Source organism: Ailuropoda melanoleuca, chromosome 6 (genome assembly GCF_002007445.2).
Source record: "Ailuropoda melanoleuca isolate Jingjing chromosome 6, ASM200744v2, whole genome shotgun sequence".
In the NCBI taxonomy this organism is placed as follows: domain Eukaryota; kingdom Metazoa; phylum Chordata; class Mammalia; order Carnivora; family Ursidae; genus Ailuropoda; species Ailuropoda melanoleuca.
The window spans coordinates 41,466,463-41,486,578 of NC_048223.1; the positions used below are offsets into that span (position 1 = coordinate 41,466,463).

Here is a 20,116-nt window from a genome sequence, read left to right on the forward strand (position 1 = left end):
TCTCATCTATGGAACATAAGAACTAGGAAGATCGGTAGGGGAGGAAAGGGATAAAGAAAAGGGGGGTAATCAGAAGGGGGAATGAAGCATGGGAGACTGTGGACTATGAGAAACAAACTGAGGGCCTCAAAGGGGAGGGGGGTGGGGGACTGGGATAGGCTGGTGATGGGTAGTAAGGAGGGCACATATTGCATGGTGCACTGGGTGTTATATGCAACTAATGAATCACTGAACTTTACATCGGAAACCAGGGATGTACTATATGATGACTAACATAATATAATAAAAAAACATTAAAAAAAAAAGATCAGAACAGATATGGGCCCATGATTCCCACTGTTGAAATGGCAGCAGTGGTCAGTGACAGAGGCTAGGGTCAAGGTGAGAAAAAGCCAGCAGAGTTGGAACACAGAGGGATACAAACTCCAGCGGACAGGCTTTGGCTGGTGAGAGTACCAAATAACCAGTTTAAGTTCGGATGGTTATAGCAGAGGATGTGTCGGAAGGATCCCTTTGCCCCACCCTGGGCATGGGCTGCATTTCTGGATTTGTCAGGTTATCTGGGCTCCAACAACGACCCTCTGTGATGAGCAGGGTAAAGCCTAGATCCACGCAGAGCTCTTCTGCCGTTCACACACACTCCCCTTTTGGTAAAGAGAGTTCCCAGGGAGAATTTTCTTCTAATTCAAGCCTATCCTGATAAAAGCTAGGGTGACCATATAATTTATTATCCATATTAAGGCACTTATAAAAATGAGAGGGAACCCTGTTAATAATTACAGTGGGACAATAAGCGTAAACACAAACTGTCCTGGGGAAACTGGCAGGCAGGGCCACCTAGTATAAGCACCGCACCTCCCAGCTGGAACAGCAGTCCCAGAGAAGATGAGCTGTTCGAGGGTAAAAAGAAGAATGCCTCAGAGAACAAAACCCTTTAGTGTCTGGGTTTGACTCCTTGCTCCCCTACCTGCTAGCTGTGTGACTGGCAAGTTACTTAACCTCACTGTGCCTCAGTTTCCTCATCTGTAAAATAACAATAGTAACTTCCTGCGGGGTTGTTGGGAGTGTTAAACAAGTGAACACAGGTAACACAGTGGTGCTACAGCAGGTGTCTCTCTTAATACTCTCCTCCTGAAGTCAAAACTTTGAAGCACATGCCAAGTCCAGATTAGAGCCGCAGCCTCAGCGTCAGCAGAAGCAGTGACGGACGCATCAGGCTTGACTGGCTCTCAGGACCTGCTGCACAGAGCTCGGAAGAGCAGGAACAGGAATGTGTTTGGGTGAGAGCTCTCACATGCACCTTCCAGGAGCTGTGTGAGCAAAAACAATGCCTCAAACCTCTCTGTTCTTCAGTTGCATCACCTGAATAAAAAGAATGATAATGCCCTCCCCACAATATAGCCTTGAGAATTAAATGGGATAGTATAGGCAAGAAAGCTCTGGAAAGAAAGAATTTTGGAATTCTAAAGCTGCTCAATATTTTTTCTTGTTCTTTTTTGTTTTATTAAACAGTATTTATATAAATAGAACTTGCCAATGTTAAGTGTACAGCTTAATAGTTTTTGGTAAATGTATACAATTGTGTAACCACCACCACAACTAAGGTGTAGAACAGCTCTCCTAAACTACTTCCTCCTTGCTCCTGGCTTTGGATGCCCTCCCAAACCCCAACCCAAGCAACCACTGTTCTACTTTCTGTCACTGGTAGTTTTGCCTTTTCTGGAATTTCATTCAAATGGAATAATATAGTATATAACGTTTTATGTTTGGCTTTTTAAGGTTAGCATAATGTTATTCATCAATGTTTTACGTGTACTAATAGTTCATTCCTTTCTTTTTTTAAAAATAAACATTTTATTTATTTGAGAGAGAGGGAGTGCAAGCAAGACAGAGTACAAGCAGCAGGAAGGGGCGGGGAGAGGGAGAAGCAAGCTCACAACTGAGCAGGGAGCCCAACGCAGCTCACAGTCGATCCCAGGACTCTGAGATCATGACCTGAGCCAAAAGCAGACACCTAAGTGACTGAGCCACCCAGATGCCCTAGTTCATTCTTTTCGTTGCCAAATAATAACCCATGATATGGATGTACCATAATTTTTTGATCCATTCACCAGCAGATGGACGTTTCGGTTGCTTCCGGTTTTTGGCTTTTATAATAAAGTTGCTATGAACATTTGTACACCCACTTTTGTGTGGTCAAATGTTCCTCTTGGGTCAATACCTTGGCATGGAGTTGCTTGGCTGTATGGTATATGCATATTACATTTTGTTCAATGTTAATGAAAGAAATTAGGGGTTGCTTTATTAGAAGCACTGTGACATCAAGGTGAAGAAACCATGCCACTATCACCTTGTATTGTTAGAATTTGTGTGCAACTAGATACTAAGCAGTCACCGCTTGTATTTGCTAGGTCTGACTCTGGGCCAGGCGCTGGGTTAAGTGATTTACTTGCATTGTCCTATTCTGTCCTCTCCGCATCTCTACATCGTGAATACTAATGTGATTTCCAAGGCAGGTAAGTAATAGAGCCAAGATTTAAACCCAGGGATTCTGGGTACAGAGCCCACAGGTCTAACCATTGTGCACTGCTGTGTTCGAGGTGTTGCTTCCCTTGAATACAACATGCTTTAGTTCCAATTAACCTTCTTGTCATAAACAGAGGGCTCAGAGCACTTTGCACAATGTTTGAAGGTTTCTGATTTCCTATTGGACTGCACACTAGCAGCCAAAATGATCTTCAGAAGTTTTTAAAAAATCAGCTGCCAGCTAAAAACCTTACAAAGGTTTCCCATTTCCCCTTAAAACTCAGCCCCATGTTCTCACCCTGCATAGCTAGCTCTTTGCCCCACCTCTCCAGCCCTGCCTTGGGCCACACTCTGTCACTTGAATAATCGAGGTACACTGTTCCTCAAACACACTAAGCACTTTCCTGTACAAAATACATTTTTTACAACATCAATTAGGTCATGCTATACAAATTCTGAGATCCGCATAATATGTCTTGGAAGATTTTCCATGTCATAGCTCTCACTTCATTTTATTTGCTATTTCTTCCTGCCCTTCTCCCTCCCTCATCAACTTTTCCCTTTCCTTCCTCCTCTCTCTCTTTTGTGATCACTCAGTACAGTAGTGTTAAAAGCAGAAGGTGAAAACATCTCTTCCCCTAGATCAGCCCTTTCCACTGCCCCAAGGTGACACCATTCACAGTATGGGTGTAAAAGGCAGTTCGAGCAGTTTTGGCTCTTCTCCAAGGCCTGCGTGGCCCCCAGCTCTGACCACCTCCCTTGCCACAGCTGCATCAAACCAGGCCCTCCCACGTGTGAAGCCATGCATGAGTGCTGCTCCTTCCATTGAACACTTTTTTTTCTGTAGGGGCCCCTGGCTGTCTCGGTCGGTGGAGTGTGCAACTCTTGATCTCGGGTCTGTAAGTTCAAGCCCCACGTTAGGTATAGAGGTTACTCAAAAATTTTTTTTAATTTTTTAAAAAAATTAAAAAACCAGAACATTTTTATCTGTAAAGGACACCTGAAACTCTTGGCCCCTACAAACGGAGAGGAATGCTCATGTGTGCTTTACCGCAGGAAACGTTAAGAGTCCAAATGTTGCTGTAAGTTGATGAGTTGCCCAAAAGAGAGCTTGCTGTGTAGATCTGAGTCCTCACATCTGGGAAGACAGGCCTTTAAATGATCTCACTATTGAGTAAACTGAGGCAGGTCAGGCCTTGATGGATATAGAGAGGTGCCCAGGAGAAAGAAGGAAGCAGCTCTGCAACCGAACTGCACAGGAGTCAGAAATCCTTGTGGCTTTGACTGCAGCCTCCCGAGGAGGGAGCATGCTTGAGTAAAAGCTCGCCATCACAGGCAATGGGATTCTGGCCACACAGAGGGGTGACCCCGGCCCTCTTGCCCTCTGGCACTCAGGATCCTCTCCACAGTCCGAACTTTCTCTCACCTCATCTTTACCAACGGAAAATGAGACGTGAAGGGCAGGGAAATCTACGTTATCAATCCTTTTAAAGCATAAACAGAAGTGCATCTGGAACCTGGAGGCCCCGAGCAAACACTAGACAGGGATCTGGTTCTGAGAGGAGGGCTGCCCACCCATTGCCACTCTGCAAGGCCGGGCCGGCTGCCTGGGCAGCATCTGCCCCTGTGGGGGGTCAAGGAAGCTGCTGGTTCCCGTGGCATACTGCGTGACAGGGCAGAAGACCTGGGCGTTAGAGCGAGAAGGATCCATACTCTAATCGCTGCTGACCATGGATTGGGCAGCTGATAACTCTCTGGCCTGTATGAGCCGGGGGTTTAGACAGGTATTACAAACCCCTCTGACGACATCCTGTGAACGTTTGTGTGGCCTCTGCTCTACCTGCAGCACAGCGGGCTCTAGGTTCTCTTTCTGCAGAGCTCTGCGTCCCGTGAGAACACTCTCTAGGAAAGCTAGTGACAGGTGGTCACGAAGTGACTCTTGCGGAGCTGTTGTGGGACAGTACATAGTTAAGGACCGTGAACAAAGAGAACAAAGTTGCCACTGGAGTGCTCAGCTCTGGGAGCCCACCACGTATGTGTCTGTGAGGCAGACTTCAGGCTCTCCCTCCCAGCGCATACCAGAAAGCCAAGCACAGGCTCCCTAAACGCGCCAACGGGTTCAGAGTGCAGCCGCAGGTCTTCCTAATAGCAGGGCAGTGGAGAAGTCTGTCCAGATTGTTGGTGTGACCTGAGACATCACCGTTACCTGCCCCCGGGGAAGGACCCATTGGCACTTTTTCTCTGGCTGCCCAGACATCTAGCATCTCTGGGAACTGGCTGTTGGTGTGTCAGGACTGCTCTCGCCCACTTTTTGGAATAGAAGACCTTGGTCTTGGGAAAACAGACCTGATGCTGTCTAGGCCTGGGGGTTGTGGGTGACAGAGGAGGGGGCACCACTGCTTCCTGCAGTGGGGACTATTTGGGCTGCCTTCTGCAGCCACTTCAGTCCTGCCTGCGGGGATGCTCTGAACCCAATTCACTCCCTGAAGCACTAGAACAAGGCTCCCCCAGAGCTGGTCTCCCTGGAGCTGCTGGGATCTACGCTTCTAGCCACTGCTCCTCCCGTTCTCTCTGTGCAATGTCCTCTTTTCCCTTCCCTAACCACTATCCCTACCAAACCAAGTCCTTCTAACTCCACCTCAACTGCCACCGCCTCAGAATCCCCCTGATTACCCTCCTAAACACGTTCGTTTCTTACCTATCTTTATACACTGTCAGCTCCTCGAGGGTGGGGGGAGTCCCCCCCCACAAGTCTGGGCACTAGACTCTGCATTACCCTGGACAAATAAATAAACAAATGGCCAATAGCAGGTTAATGCTCATAAGCTCAGAGCCTTCCACGCTCCCTTGGGAGAACCTGAAGTAGATGGGTTCTACCAGCTGTTCAAAACATTCAGTTAAGGGGTTCCAGTCTCCTCAAAGCAGTGGGAGAATTTCCCCAAAGTCAATCCTGAGGCACGGGGCCTCCTCTAGGCAGACTTGGGAACTGGCTGTGCTCGCAAATTCCTGATTGCTCTCAAAAAGGTGAGCGTCCGGCTCTCTACTTGATGACATGAAGGAAGGGAATAATTCCTTTTCTGTTTTTAGGGAAATACAGGCAACAGGAAAGCATGCAGGGGAAGTGGCACGCAGTGCTAAGCAGGTGAGGTGGGCTGGTGCGAAAGCACAGCTAGGGCCAGGCTGGAACAGAAGCACACCTGACATGGAGGCTTGGGGGTGCAACATGGAGAAGGCAAGAGGGCATGCGAAGCCTCCAGACCCCGTGCTGTTGACCCCACAGACAAGCCGCCAAGAGAGGCAAAGCCAGAGAACCCAAGCGGAGGCAGCTTATTTCATCAGCATCCAGCTGGTTAAAAATAACTTCACTTATTAGTCTAAGTGAGATCACCACAGGGCTGGAAATTCACTGTCAGTGAGACAAAAATACTGGAAGGAAAATGAGAAAAGTCTACACTCATGATGAGCTTTATTTCAAAAAAGAAACACAGGAAGGAAGCTGCCTGGATGGTCCACAGGCTCTGTTTTCCTTCTGGGCTCTTTATGAGGCAAACTTCTGCCATTTTTGGAATTAACACGCTTCATTCTTCCCGTCTCGCCTAAGAGAAGCGCAGCACGGAACGAAGGGCCATGAAGCATCATCGGGAGAAAGGCCACCTCGGGAGATGACACCGCCCTGGCGCGGACGCTGAGCCAGACCTCACCTACAGTGCCGCGGAACCCCAAGGGACTGCCTGTTCTCCTCGGCCTCTGCGGAGGCGCCACACCTTCCTCCAGGACACAGATTGCCCTTGTGGACCGCGGCCAACAAAGGCTCCCCTGAGGAAAGGCACTGGCGGCACTGGCTGCACTGAGTAGGGCGAGGGCTGTGTGGGAGTGCTTTCCAGGCTCCACAGGGACAGCGTTCTCTCTGGGTGACTTTGGGCAATCCACCCTGCTTTTCTGGAATGCTCACGAGAGAGCAACCCTCCAGCCCTAATCTCCTCTCAGCGTGCATCCCTGAGTCCCCTTCATGGCACCTGAAGCCTCCTCATAAATGAAGCCTGTGGGACCAACACTCCCGTCTTCCCCGGATGAGCTCATCCACACTGACCTGGAGGCGAGGGGAGACCTGGCTAGGCTCAGGCCAACCGCTCTGGGGGGCAGGGCTCTGGAGCGCTCTGACGCTAAGGAGCCACAGCAGTGGCATCGCTCCTCACACAGGTTGACAGCTGTCATGGACTGGCTTCCCTTGTTGGTTCCCGTGATTCACAGTGGTTTTGTTTTTGCTTTTCCTGTTGTTGTTTTTGGAGAAAAACAATATGTAGACTCTTTGTACAATATGTATAAATGATATGTACTAACAATATGTAGACCATTTTTTGTCAGAAGTTTTTCATTTTTACATAATTTCAGAATTTCAGAAAAATTTTAAGAATAAGGATTTCCCTAAAACCATTTATCCAGATTCACCAATGTGTTTTCATTTTGCCCATTTGCTTTACCGTTCGTCTCTCTCTCTCTCTAGATAGACGGATGATATAGATATCTATTTATACAGAGACAAATATATATACGTATGTATGCATATATATGAATACATATGTGTGTCTAGGCCTGTAATTCTTTCTGAAACATTCAAGAGTAAGTTGTAGATATGATGTCTCCTCGTCCCCAGAACCTTGGTGCACATTTCCAAGAACAAAGATACTCTCTTACAGGACTGCAGTACAGTTATTTAACTATTCTTTAATTTACAGTCCATATTCAGATTTTATCAATTATAGTTATTTTTTTTTTCTGGTCCAGGATATAATCCCCGATCACAGGTTTCATTTTGCATTTTATTGTCAAGTCTTTTTAGTCTATTTTAATCTAGAAGAGTTGCTTCACCTTTCTCATCCTAGACATTTTTAAAAGTCATTTTGTAGAATATTTCTTAATTTGAGTTTGGCTCATGTTTCCTCCTGAGTAGAGATCCAAGGTATGTGTTTTCGGCAGGAATGCCACTGAACTGCGGTTGGGTTTGTCTGATTCTGTATATCAGAAGGCACATTGTATCAGTTTGGCAAGAACTCAGTTCTGGAGTCGCTGTTATGGCTTTGAGCTTGGTGCCCTACAGGATGTGAATGGATGCTTCCAACCTCTGGCTTCATACCCTACAACGGTGGGCAAAAGGAGCAATCCTTGCATAGACACAACCTGTCTGAAGGCCAGTGAGGTGGAAAACCCAGACTATGCTGTTGGGTGACAATGAACATATAGCTCAGCAGCCCCCAGCACCCCAGCCAACAGCCACCAACTCCCAGAAGCAAGGCCACCTAGCCAGCAGCCGACTGTAGACTCGGATGAGCCCAGCCAAGACCAGCAGAAAAACAGACACTGCTGATCAAAAAAAATAGTGAACTAAATACATAGTTTTTTTTTTATAATAGCTTTTTTTAATGTTTTTTTATTATATTATGTTAGTCACCATACAGTACATCCCTGGTTTCTGATGTAAAGTTCCATGATTCATTACTTGCATGTAACACCCAGTGCACCATGCAATACGTGCCCTCCTTACTACCCATCACCAGCCTATCCCAGTCCCCCACCCCCTCCCCTGTGAAGTCTTCAGTTTGTTTCTCATAGTCCGTAGTCTCTCATGCTTCACTCCCCCTTCTGATTACCCCCCCTTTCTTTATCCCTTTCTTCCCCTACCGATCATCCCAATTCTTATGTTCCATAGATGAGAGAAACCATACGATAATTGTCTTTCTCTGCTTGACTTATTTCACTTAGCATTATCTCCTCCAGTGCCGTCCATGTTGCAGCAAATGTTGAGAATTTGTTCTTTCTGATGGCTGAGTAATATTCCATTGTATATATGGACCACAACTTCTTAATCCAGTCATCTGTTGAAGGGCATCTCAGCTCCTTCCACGATTTAGCTATTGTGGACAGTGCTGCTATGAAGATTGGGGTGCCTATGGCCCTTCTCTTCACTACGTCTGTATCTTTGGGGTAAATACCCAGTAGTGCAATAAATACATAGTTGTTTTAAGCCACTACATTTTGGGGTGATATGTTACATAGCAACAGCTAAGTGATAGCCCTTGTTCAGCAGGGAAAGAGAAGACTCCGAAGCCCCACACATTCACTGAGCTCACTGAAGAAAGAAGACCTGCTCTTTTTCTTCTGGCTCTGCCCTGTCTCTCTCAGGGATCTGAACTTCTGCCTGTGTTTGGGATTCAAAGGATCATTTTAATTTACTTACGTGGTTTTGAAAAACAAACCATGGATATTGTTCTTGCCAAGCTTTATAGAGCAAGGCCGCATCATTCAGTAGCTCAACTGGCCAGATATCAGGAGACTGTCCCAACACACTCTTCCACAGCGATGAGCAAAGGAAGTCTTTCTGGAGGAAGACCTCATTGCAGCAGAGATGCTTGTCACTGATAAGTATCTAACAAGCACCAGCCAGGGCCTTGGTTTCACCTGGCTCTCTGGTTTCCCAACTCCTCTGACCCCCTCCCTGGAGATCAGGATTTGATGCCTCTAGGATACAGCCTGAGGGTCTGCATTTCTTACAAGTTCATTTGATATTTCTCATCGTCAGAGAGGTTTGGGAAACTCTGTATTAAAAAAAGTAGTTCTCGAACTGTGCTATGTGTTAAAATCACTTAAGAGCTTTAAAAAACCCTAATGCCCAGAGCATTGATATCCGAATCTCTAGGGCTAGCACCAAGGAATCAATATTTCTTTTCTTTCTTTTTTTTTTTTTTTAAAGATTTTATTTATTTATTTTTTTTGACAGAGAGACAGCCAGCGAGAGAGGGAACACAAGCAGGGGGAGTGGGAGAGGGAGAAGCAGGCTCCCAGCAGAGCAGGGAGCCTGATGCGGGGCTCAATCCCAGGACCCCAGGATCACACCCTGAGCCGAAGGCAGATGCTTAACGACTGAGCCACTCAGGCGCCCCAGGAATCAGTATTTCTTAAAAATTTCCAGATGAGACCAGTGTGCAGCCATTCAGCACCTACACTGATTTCTAGGACTGAGAGTAAGCAGCTGGCTTTCTCTCCATTTGCATGTACATTCCCTTTCAACAGCATGTGTTTTGGATGATGAAGGTATACTGATTTCAGTGCACATGAAATGCCGCCCTGGAGACTCCTTTATGCTTGTCTTCTTACCACTCAGCTGATTTAACAGAGGGAAGCTGAATTTCCCTTCTTGGGAGCTTTCCTAAATCCTATGAATTTCCTTTTGGGGAAAAATGATTTTTTCCTTGTTCGTGTGTGGTCCACCTTGAAGAGAGACTGCAGGGCAAGCTGCATCAGCAACTGCAGCAGATGCTGTCAGGTGTCTGCCCGTATTGCCTACATACCTTTACCATTTCCATGTACAGGAGTTCCCAATGGGCGTCTTTGCGTCTTTGTTGGAGGGTGGCACTCAGGCTATTGGAACCCTTTGCCCGCACACAGCATAAACCAGAAGTGCCTGGGGATTTACATCTCCCCGAAGCAACCCTTAACCAATGACTAATAGGTGCAGTGGCATAAATACCCCTGCTCTCTCACCTCTGATCAGAAAAACTGGCGACCTACACTGTCTCTAGGGATCTCCTGTAGGACTGAGCCAAGGTCGCCCCCCACCTCACCACCACTGTGGACTTTGCTCAGTATTGCCACACTGCTTGGTCTACCTTCTCTCTGCCCACTGCCCCACCGCCCTATTGGCTTTTCTTTGGAAGACTTCCTCATCTCAGGGGCTGCCTCTGGAGAATGCAACGTAAGATGGTTATCACCGTGCGCACCCTCCAGAACCTTGACAAAGGCTCCGGCACTGACCTTCATCCTTAATACAAAGGGCATTGTACGTGCCACCAGGAACTGGGTTGCTTTCAATTCTCACATCAACGGCTCTCGTGATTTGCTGTTCATCACTCCCCTTGTTACACACGGTTGTCCTGAAACAGACAAAGAAGACACTGTGTTAGGAGGACTGGCTAAGAATAGGAAAGATCAATTCTTTTCTGCCATCTGTTCTGAATCAGCAGGATTTTTCTGAGTTAGAATCTTCAGCTAAAAGCATCAGTAGGGAAGTACTCTCCCCAGACAAAGGCCTCCAATCAGGAAGACACAGGTGATGCTTCAGCTGAGGCCACACGTATCAGTTCAAGTTTCAGAGCCAGTACATCATTGATCTTTTCTAGTGTATGTTTGCTTTATTTCACAAAATGCTGCTCTTCTTATTAGTGCCTTTCTTTTTGAGGGGGTTTGTTTCTGTTCTTTTTCATATTTCTTAAAATGGATCATCACTTAGTTCATAGACCTTTATTTAGTCTTTTCTCTGCTCTAACACAAGCATCTAAATGTTTTATATTTCCCTCCAGGCACAGCTTTCATAGCATCTTAGGAGTTAGAGTATGTTATAGCTTTGGTATCATTCAGTTCTACATGCTACTTAACAAACCATAATTCATTCTTCTCCCATGATTTATTTAGGAATATCTTTGGCAAACAGCAAACAGAATTTTAAAAAATCTTTGTTTTCTAAATGGAGCATCTCATCTATTTTAATCTAATTTAATCACAGATCTCTTTGAATTGAAATCTGCCATTTTCTATTAGTTCTGCACATTTTTTCTTTCTCTCTTTTCTTTCCCCTATTTTGATTGTTTGAATCTTTTTCTGGCATTCTCTTTTTCATATTGGTCTGGAAATTATATAGCGTTTTACTATCCTTTTAGTGGTTATGACATTAATATTTAACATTACTTTTACCCTCTTCTCCAACAACTTAAAAATACTTAAAATACTATGTATTATCATACTTAAAATACTTCCTGACCTATGTGCCATTTTTTAGTGTTTAGTATTATTGTTATTACTGCTTTATATAATTACATAATTTCAATTTACCCCCATATTTACTCTTCCCATTCATTTCTTTTTTTAGGGTCTCCAGCCTTCCACCTGTAATTATTTTTCTCCTGCCTGAAGATTGGCTTTTAGTGTTTCTTTTAGTGCAGGTCTGATATCATGGATTTTCTCACCTTTTGTCTGTCTAAAAATGTCTTTATTTTACTTTTATTCCTGGAAGATATTTTCACTGGGTATAAAAGTCTAGGTTGGCAATAATTTTCTTGTAGCACTTTGAAGGTATCATTCAGTTGCTTGGGGGCTTTCATTGTCCATTTATTGTCGCTCCTTGGAAGGTACTTGTTATTACTCTTAATATTTTCCCTTTATATTTGAATCTTACCAGTTTCACCATGATGTGCCAAGTTTGAATTTACCCGTCCTACTCAGGTTTTGTAGGGCTTCTCAAATCTGTGCCTGGATGTTTTTCTTCAGTTGTAGATAAGTCTCATATTGCTTTTGCTCCTTCTTTCAGAATTCCAATTACATGCATCTCTTCCTTTGACCTTTTCTTCTGTATTTTTCATCCTTTTTTCTTCTGTTCTTTATTCTGGATACTTCCTCTGAAATATCTTCTAGTTCATTAATTTTTTTCCTTTGGCTCTTTTTAAATCAGCTGTTAGATATATCCATTATGCTCTTAACTTTAGTTATTGCACGTTTTACTTCTAGAGTTTCCATTTGGTTATTTTCATAGTTTCAGTCTTTTGCCAAAATTCTCCTTCTTGTCTCCTGTATCTTTGAACATTTGAAAAAGTTATTTAAAGTCTGCATCTACCAATGCAAATATTTAGAGTTTCTATTTGCTGTCTTATTCTGGTTGCCTTATCTCCTATGTGACTGGTTATTTTATACGGTGGGACAAATCATATATTTTCTAAAATTGTGGAAATAAATTGCTTAAGATAATGTTGCCTCTTCTAGAGAGGATTTTTAAAGTCAGTTCTGCTAGGTATGAGGAACACTGGACCTCCAGTATTATCTCAGCCCACATTCGTGGCTCCAGAGGATTTTAAGCTATGCTGCGGCTATTATGAGGGCCTGCATGCTTCTTCCAATTTACTCTTACTCCTGGGGTACAGGCCTGTAAAGTCCCAGCCCAAAGCAAAGGACTCTGAAGGCCCTGCCTACAAAAAACCTGAATTCAAATCTCTGTCCTAGTCCCATGAGGCTATCTAAATCGCTGCTGGTTTTCAGCCATCCTTTAGGGAATCTGTAAAAGCTTCTAGGAGGCAAGTGGTTCCCAATTCTGTATTCACCACTCTAAGCCTCCATCCTCTTCTGGATTTATGTGTACATTCAATAGAAATTCACGGACATACAGATCTACTGTATGTATACTATGCTATCATTTGCAAGATGCACCACACATTTAATAATTGGTTTTCAGTGTGGGGGGGGATGGCTGTATAGGAAAGACCCACAGTGAAATGTATATACTGATGATCAGATACTTCTTGGTTCCAGAAACATTAAAATAGTTTTATTTTTAGTATTAATATGTTGTGTAGTAAATATGTCAAGTAAGTATGTTTGCTACAAAGAAATATCATCTCAGCAATGCAGAGATCTACTAATATGTCCTAACATTTTACAGCAAACCTGGAGAGGATGGACCTTTCCAAAGACCCAGTCCTGATTTGTAATGCCTGGGAGATGGAAGTCTGGCTCCAAGCTGGCTCTTCAGAATTCCCAAATACCCTGGTTATCTGATGCAACGGTAATAACAGAGTCATGAAAAACATCCACGTTTGACTATGCTGTGGAAACATGCATGCATAGGACCCGTTGTGTCTCCTCAGGAGCCTGAACATAAGACATCAGGCAGAGAGGGCCATGGTTCCAGAGTCACTGAGAAGCTTTGGGTGTAGCCCAGCTGTCCTCTGTATTCGACTGCTGCTTCACACGTGGCACAACGGCAGATAGAAGTCAGCCTGGTTGTGTGTGTTTTCTATGGCCATCTGCCAGCCCACCTTCAAGGTTATTATCAGCCAAAGTAGTTGTTGGAGCCCATTTTGCTCTTTCACATTCCTGTGGCATGAAGGAGACAGTGGAATGGCTCCTGCCTCTTCTGAGCATGACTAAAGAAGCAGTTAGCAGAACTAATGGGCAGTTTTCTCCTACTTGGCCACAAGAATTATTTCTCCGCAAGGATCCTTGGGTCAGGAACTCAGACAGGGCATGATGCGAGTGGCTTGTCTCTGCTCTCTAGTCTCTAGTCTAGGGCCGGAGCTGGGAAAACTCATAGACTGGCCAGAACTCAACAGCTGGGGGCGGGAATCACGCCGAGGTACCCTCACTCACATTTCCTGCAGTTAACACGGGCTATGGGCTGGGAGACCAGTGGTGACTGTTGGTGAGGGCACCTATGTGGGGCATCTCCCTATGGCTTGGGCTTCCTCACAGCATGGCCCGCTCAGGATAGGCATACATCTTACATGACATCTCAAAAGTGACTGTCCCAGAACTCTGGGCATGGATTTTTCCGACCTAACCTCAGAAGTCACATGGTATCATTCCTGCTGTATTCTATCGGTCAAGGTGATACTATGCTGTCCCTGATTCAGAGGGAGAGGACACAGACCCCACTTTCCAATGGGAGTACTGTGAAAGAACTGTGCCCGTACCATCCTCCTATTCATATGTATGTAGATGAATATCCACAGAGAAAAAGAGATAAAGAATATATACCAGTTAAGAGTCATTGCCTCTGAGGGGGGAAAAAGAGAGAAACTCACTTTGTACTTCACACATATTTGTATTTGAAATTCTTTACAAGCACGTATTATTTTTGTAACTTAAAAAGGAAATTCAAAATAACAAAGGGGGGAAAAACTGTGACAACACCACAAAAATGTTTTTATTTGAGAACTCAAAACAAGACTGTGCTGGAAGCTACTGCCCATTGAGCGTTGCCTATCCTGGCACCTCAATAAAATACGAGCCTATATGAGCTCCCACATGAGCCCTGGTGGGGTAGCGGGGGTGAATGGGAAGGAGAGCTTTCCCCAGCACCCCTGACTTACCCCAGGGTGCCATCCGCCAACCAGCCCGTGGTGCACACCGAGAAGGCACAATCCTGGACCACCCTCCGCAGCTCCTCCGCAGACACCAGGTGAGCGCCCCTGCTCTTGCAGGAAAGCCGAGCCACCTCCAGTTCTAGGCCCTGAGAGCCATTCTGAGACTCCAGCACAAAAAGCTTCCCTGTGTGGGGACAAGCACGAACACAGGCTTACTCCAGGAGCCAAGGAATTTAACCTCAGCAAACTCACTCTCTGGCAGATACCTGTCAGAACTGGAGTCTCCCGCTCGCCTGAAGACCGAGTGCAGCAACTACCCCATTGCACTCATCCTGGGGACTAGATGATGACAATTACATTGGTGTTTTAATCTGTTTTTTGCTCCTGTCTTCTTTAAAAACAAAAAAAATTAACCATCTGCTCTGGCATGTTTATCCGGATAAACCCTTCAAATCTTCCTCTTTACAAGCTATGTTATAAACACCACGTGTTAAGGCTCAGTGTCCTCCATTCCCCTGAGTTGGGTCAGTTGGTGTCTGGGGCACTGATTCAGGTCTCAGTTCTGCCTTCTTCTGCCTGCCTCAGCTCTAGGGTGACCCCATACACAGTTCTCCCCACTCCCTTCTCTCTGTCCTATTGTCTCAGGACACTATCAGGCCCTTCCCACAGTGGGTTCCTTGTGCTTGCCATTTTCCCCAGACTGGACGAGTAGGAGAGGCCATGTCTGGTGCACCCTGGCTCCCTGCAGCACACGGGCATGTAGTGGGCCTCAAAAAACGTGTGGCAAATGAGCGGAATGGGAACACGAATTCAGGCAGTGGTGGAAGCTGAGGCTGAAAGCAAAAGAGAGCTTTAGGCAAGAAAACCATGGAGGAGGAGAGGAGAACTGTGGTCCCTAGGAGCCTCCTGTAGAGATGAAGCAATGCCTTAGATAACCCAACCACGTTTAAGATAAAGGCAGCGGAGCAAAGCACCCAGTTAGAATGAGATACTTCGCTTCTATTAACAAAATTATCATAATACACTGATTTTATTAGAATGAGACACTTTAACTGTTATCAACTGCAAGATTACTATAATAATATAACAATCCCTCAGCTTGGCAACCAAAGTTACAAGAAAAATGCAAAAATGTTTCACAATAAACGTATATGTAGGTGACTGGTCCTCTCCTAGACTTGGTATCAGTGTGCGATACACAACCTGAACAACTACACTTGATGGCCCTGCCTGGAGAAGCATGTGCCCCAAGACACTTTTGTATTAACGGCATTTGCCTATCTGGAAAAAAAAATATTATGAAATTTAACTGAGGCGTTGATGGCCAAGCCCCTGAGCAAGGGGGATAAAAGTGAAAGCCCAGGGCTCACAAGGTAGGGAATGTGATAGACCTCTCCTCCCCCCTCCACCACCATCTCATGCACACATAAATACACAAAGCTTGGACCCTGAAGGGTTAAACTCTCAGGATAAGAATGAACAAGGATAAACAATATTCCCTCCTATCATTCTCAAGGGACTGTTGGAAGAGTTGTCTTGGTGCTAGGAACCCAAGTGCTAATCTTCATTGGGAATTGCAGTCCTAACAAAAACTGGCCTCTAAGATACTTTAAGCCATGAATTTAGCTTAAAGTGGCTTGAGATTGATATTTATCCAGACACTTGGTAGGAACAAACATAAATCTTGTCTGGAGAAAAAAAAATTTTTTCATCTTAGGCTTCAGGAAATCCCATGCAAATATTTTTTCAAAGGCAATGACAAGGACAGTAAAATACAACTAAGTGTATAGGAAACAAGGCACCACAAGTGAGAAGCAACATATACAACATTCAGCAGACACTGACCTAAATATAAATCCGATACTGGTATTAATACACATAGATTATAAAACAGTGATGATTACTACACTTAAAGGAATAAGAGACAAGTCTGAAAATACCTGCAAAGAATAGAAAACTATAAACTGGCTTAGCTGATTTGAAAAAGAACCAGATAGGACTTCTAGAAATTAAAGATACAATGATAAATTAAAAATGCAATGGATGTTTTGGCTGCATATAAGACACAATTGAACAAAGAACTCATCCTTGAAACAGAAATCAGAAGAAATCATCCAAAATGTAGTAAAGAGACAAAAAGGATAGAAAATAATAAGATAATAAAGAGACATGGAGGAAAGAATAAGATTCCAGAAATAAACCTTCACATTTACAGCCAATTGATTTTCAACAAGGGTGTCGAAACCATCCAATGGGAAAAGAAGAGTCTTTTCAAGAAATAGTGCTGGGACAACTGTACGGCCACATGCAAAAGGGTGAAGCTGGACACCTAGAGGAGACATGGGAAATCTTTGTCATCTTGGATAATGCAGCGGTTTCTTAGATATGACACCAAAAGCAGAAGCAAAGAGAAAATACATAAATTGTGCTTCATCAAAATTAAAAACGTTTTGCTTTAGAGGACAAAATCAGTAAGGTGAAAAGATGACCCACAGAATGAAAGAAAATTTCTGCAAATATACATCTATTAAGAAACTTGTATATAGAATGGGTAAAGAACTCCAACAACTCAACAACTAAAGAAACCAAACAACCTGACTGAAAATGGGCAGAGGACTTGAAAAGATATTTCACCAAAGAAGTTTTACAAATGGCCAATAGAACGTGAAAAGATGCTCAACAGCACTAACCATGAGGGAAATGCAAATCAGAACTACAATTAAATGCCACTTCATACCCATTAGGATGGTTATTAATAAAAAAAGAAACAGCAGAAAATAACAAGTGTTGGCAAAAATGTAGAGAAAAACTGGAACCCTTATGCATTGCCGGTGGGATTATAAAATAGTGCAGCTGCTGGGGAAAACCGTAAGGTGATTCCTCAAAAAACTAAACATGGAATTACCATGTGATCTGGCGATTCTATTTCTGGGTATATGCCCTAAGAAGTAAAAGCAGGGACGTGAATGATATTTGTACAAATTCATAGCAGTATTATTCACAACAACCATAGGTGGAAGCAACAAAAGTGTCCATCAACAGACGAATGGATAAACATAATGTGGTTTATACATACAATAGAATATTAATCAACCTTAAAAAGAAGAAAAATTTGACACATGCTACAACATGGATAAATCTCAAAGACATAAATCTTAAAGACTGAAATAAGTCAGTCAAATTGCAGAGACAGAAAATAGAAGGGGGGTTACCAGGGGCTGGGGTGGGGAGGAAAGAGAACTAATGCTTAATGGGGACAGAGTTTCAGCTGGCAAAGATGAAAAAGTTCTAGAGATGAACGGTGGTGATGGTTGCACAACAATGTGAATATACTTAACGCCACAGAATTGTATACATAAAAGGGGTTAAAATGGTATTTAAAAAATAGGTAAAGGATCTGAATAGACATCTTTTTTAAAGATTTTATTCATTAATTTGAGAGAGAGAGGGCACAAGCAGCAGGGGGCAGAGGGAGAGGAAGAGGGAGAAGCAGATTCCCTGCCAAGCAGGGAGCCCCACACGCAGCTCAATCCCAGGACCCAGAGATCATGACCTGAGCCAAAGGCAGATGCCCAACCAACTGAGCCACCCAGGAGCCCCTGAATAGATATCTTTAAAGAAATGCCCAATCAGCACATGAAAAGATGCTCAACATTATTAGCCAACAGAAAAATGCAAATCAAAACCACAATGAGATATTACTTCATATCCACTAGGATGGCTATCATCAAAAAGACATATTTTGACATAAGTGATGGTGAGGATATGGAAAAAATGGAACCTTCAAACACTGTTGGTGGAAATGTAAAAGAATGTAGCTGCTTTGGAAAATAGTCTAGCAGTTTCTCAGTTAATAGCAGTTTCTCATAGAGTGACCATATGACCCAGCAATCACACTCTTAGGTGAGTGCCCAAAGGAACTGAAAACCCATGTTTATATAGAAACTTCTGTATGAATGTTCATAGCAGCATTATGTGTAATAAATAACAAATTAAGTTCATAATTATAAAACTGTGTTTATAATCGCCAAAAAGTAGAATCCATCCAATGACCACCAACTGATGAATGGATCAACAAAGTACGATATGAATATCCATACAATGGAATGTTATTTGGCAGTGAAATGAAATGAAATGCTGATACATGCTGCAAATGGATAAAAACATCATGCCAAGTGAAAGAAGCCAGGCACAAAAGCCCACATACTGTATGATTCCATTTACATGAAATGTCCAAAACAGGCAAATTCACAGAGACAGAAAGTAGTTCCCGAGGACTTGGGGGGTTGAGGAGAAACAAGGAGTAAATGCTAATGGGTATAGGGTTTATTTTGGGGCAAAAAAAATGTTCTAAAATTGTGTGTAGTGATTCATAACTCTGTGAGTATACTAAAGACCAGTGAATCACATACTTTAAAATGGGCAAATTGTACAGCATATGAATCATATTTCAATAAAGCTGTTATTTAAAAAGGCATCACTAGAGAAGAACAGATTCTGTTATGATGATAGTTATTTCATGACTTATAGAAAATAATTTTAAACAAATATATAACAACTCTAGATTGGAAGAAGGCAATATTAACAAAACTACAGAGAGAATTGGAAAAATCCACAGTGCTTTTAATAATTTTAAGCACTGTCCTCCTCAGTAATTGATAAAACAGGGGGGAAAAATTGGAAAGAACATAGAAGATTTAAGCAACAAAATCCACACACTTGATGTAAGGATCAATGCACAATACTGCAAACTACAAAATACACATTCATTTTAGACACACACAGGACATTTGTAAAACTGATCAAATACTGAGCTATAAGACAAACTGAAAAACATTTCAACACTCAAATCATACAAAGCATATTTTTAAACCACAATACAAACAACCTAAAAGCACTTTTATTTATCAAACACTTATATAATATTTACTACGGGCCAGGTGTTATTCAAATTGCTTTACAAATATTCATTAAATGAATCCTTATAACAACCTTATAATGTAGGTGTTATTATTATCCCTATCTTTCTTTAAAAATATTTTATTTATTTATTTATTTATTTATTTATTTATTTATCTGACAGAGAGACAGAGAGAGAGCGTGCAGGGGGAGTGGCACAGGGAGAGGGAGAAGCAGGCTCTCCACAGAGCAGGGAGCCCAACATCAGACTCGATCCCAGGATCTTGCGATCATGACCTGAGCTGAAGGCAGATGTTTAACTTACTGAGCCACCCAGGCGCCCCATTATCCCTATCTTATAGTTAAGATTTAGTATTAATGATTTGTGCAAGATCACACAGCTGGGATACAAAACCAGGTAGTCTGACTCTATATCAGTGATCCTAACCACTCTGTTATACTGCTTCTCAATAGCAAAGTAATAACTAGGAAAATCCCCTTGTGCATGGATGTTACAAAATATACTTCTAAATGAACCATGGTTCAAAGAAGAAACCACAATTGAAATAAAACATTTTTACGTAAGTGATAAAAACTGGTAGAGAAACTAAGGTAGTATTTAAGGGACATTTATAAGCCTCTAATGCTCATATTACAAAAGAAGAATGGTTGATAACCAAGATCTAATTTTCTTTTTTTTTTTAATTTTATTTTATTATATTGTGTTAATCACCATACAGTACATCCCCAGATTCCGATGTAAAGTTTGATGCTTCATTAGTTGCGTA

The 20,116-nt window shown here is 43.2% G+C and overlaps 1 protein-coding gene across 1 annotated transcript in view; it reads right to left on the reverse strand.

Moving 5' to 3' along the window:
* SUSD5 (sushi domain containing 5) overlaps positions 1-20,116 on the reverse strand; it is a 66,440-nt gene that overhangs the window by 35,285 nt on the left and 11,039 nt on the right. Inside the window, exons 2-3 of the mRNA XM_019799443.2 lie at positions 14,436-14,613; positions 10,336-10,454 (exon numbers count right to left, since the gene is read on the reverse strand). Of these exons, the coding sequence (XP_019655002.2) occupies positions 10,336-10,454; positions 14,436-14,613 (297 nt within the window). The remainder of the gene's footprint in view (positions 1-10,335; positions 10,455-14,435; positions 14,614-20,116) is intronic.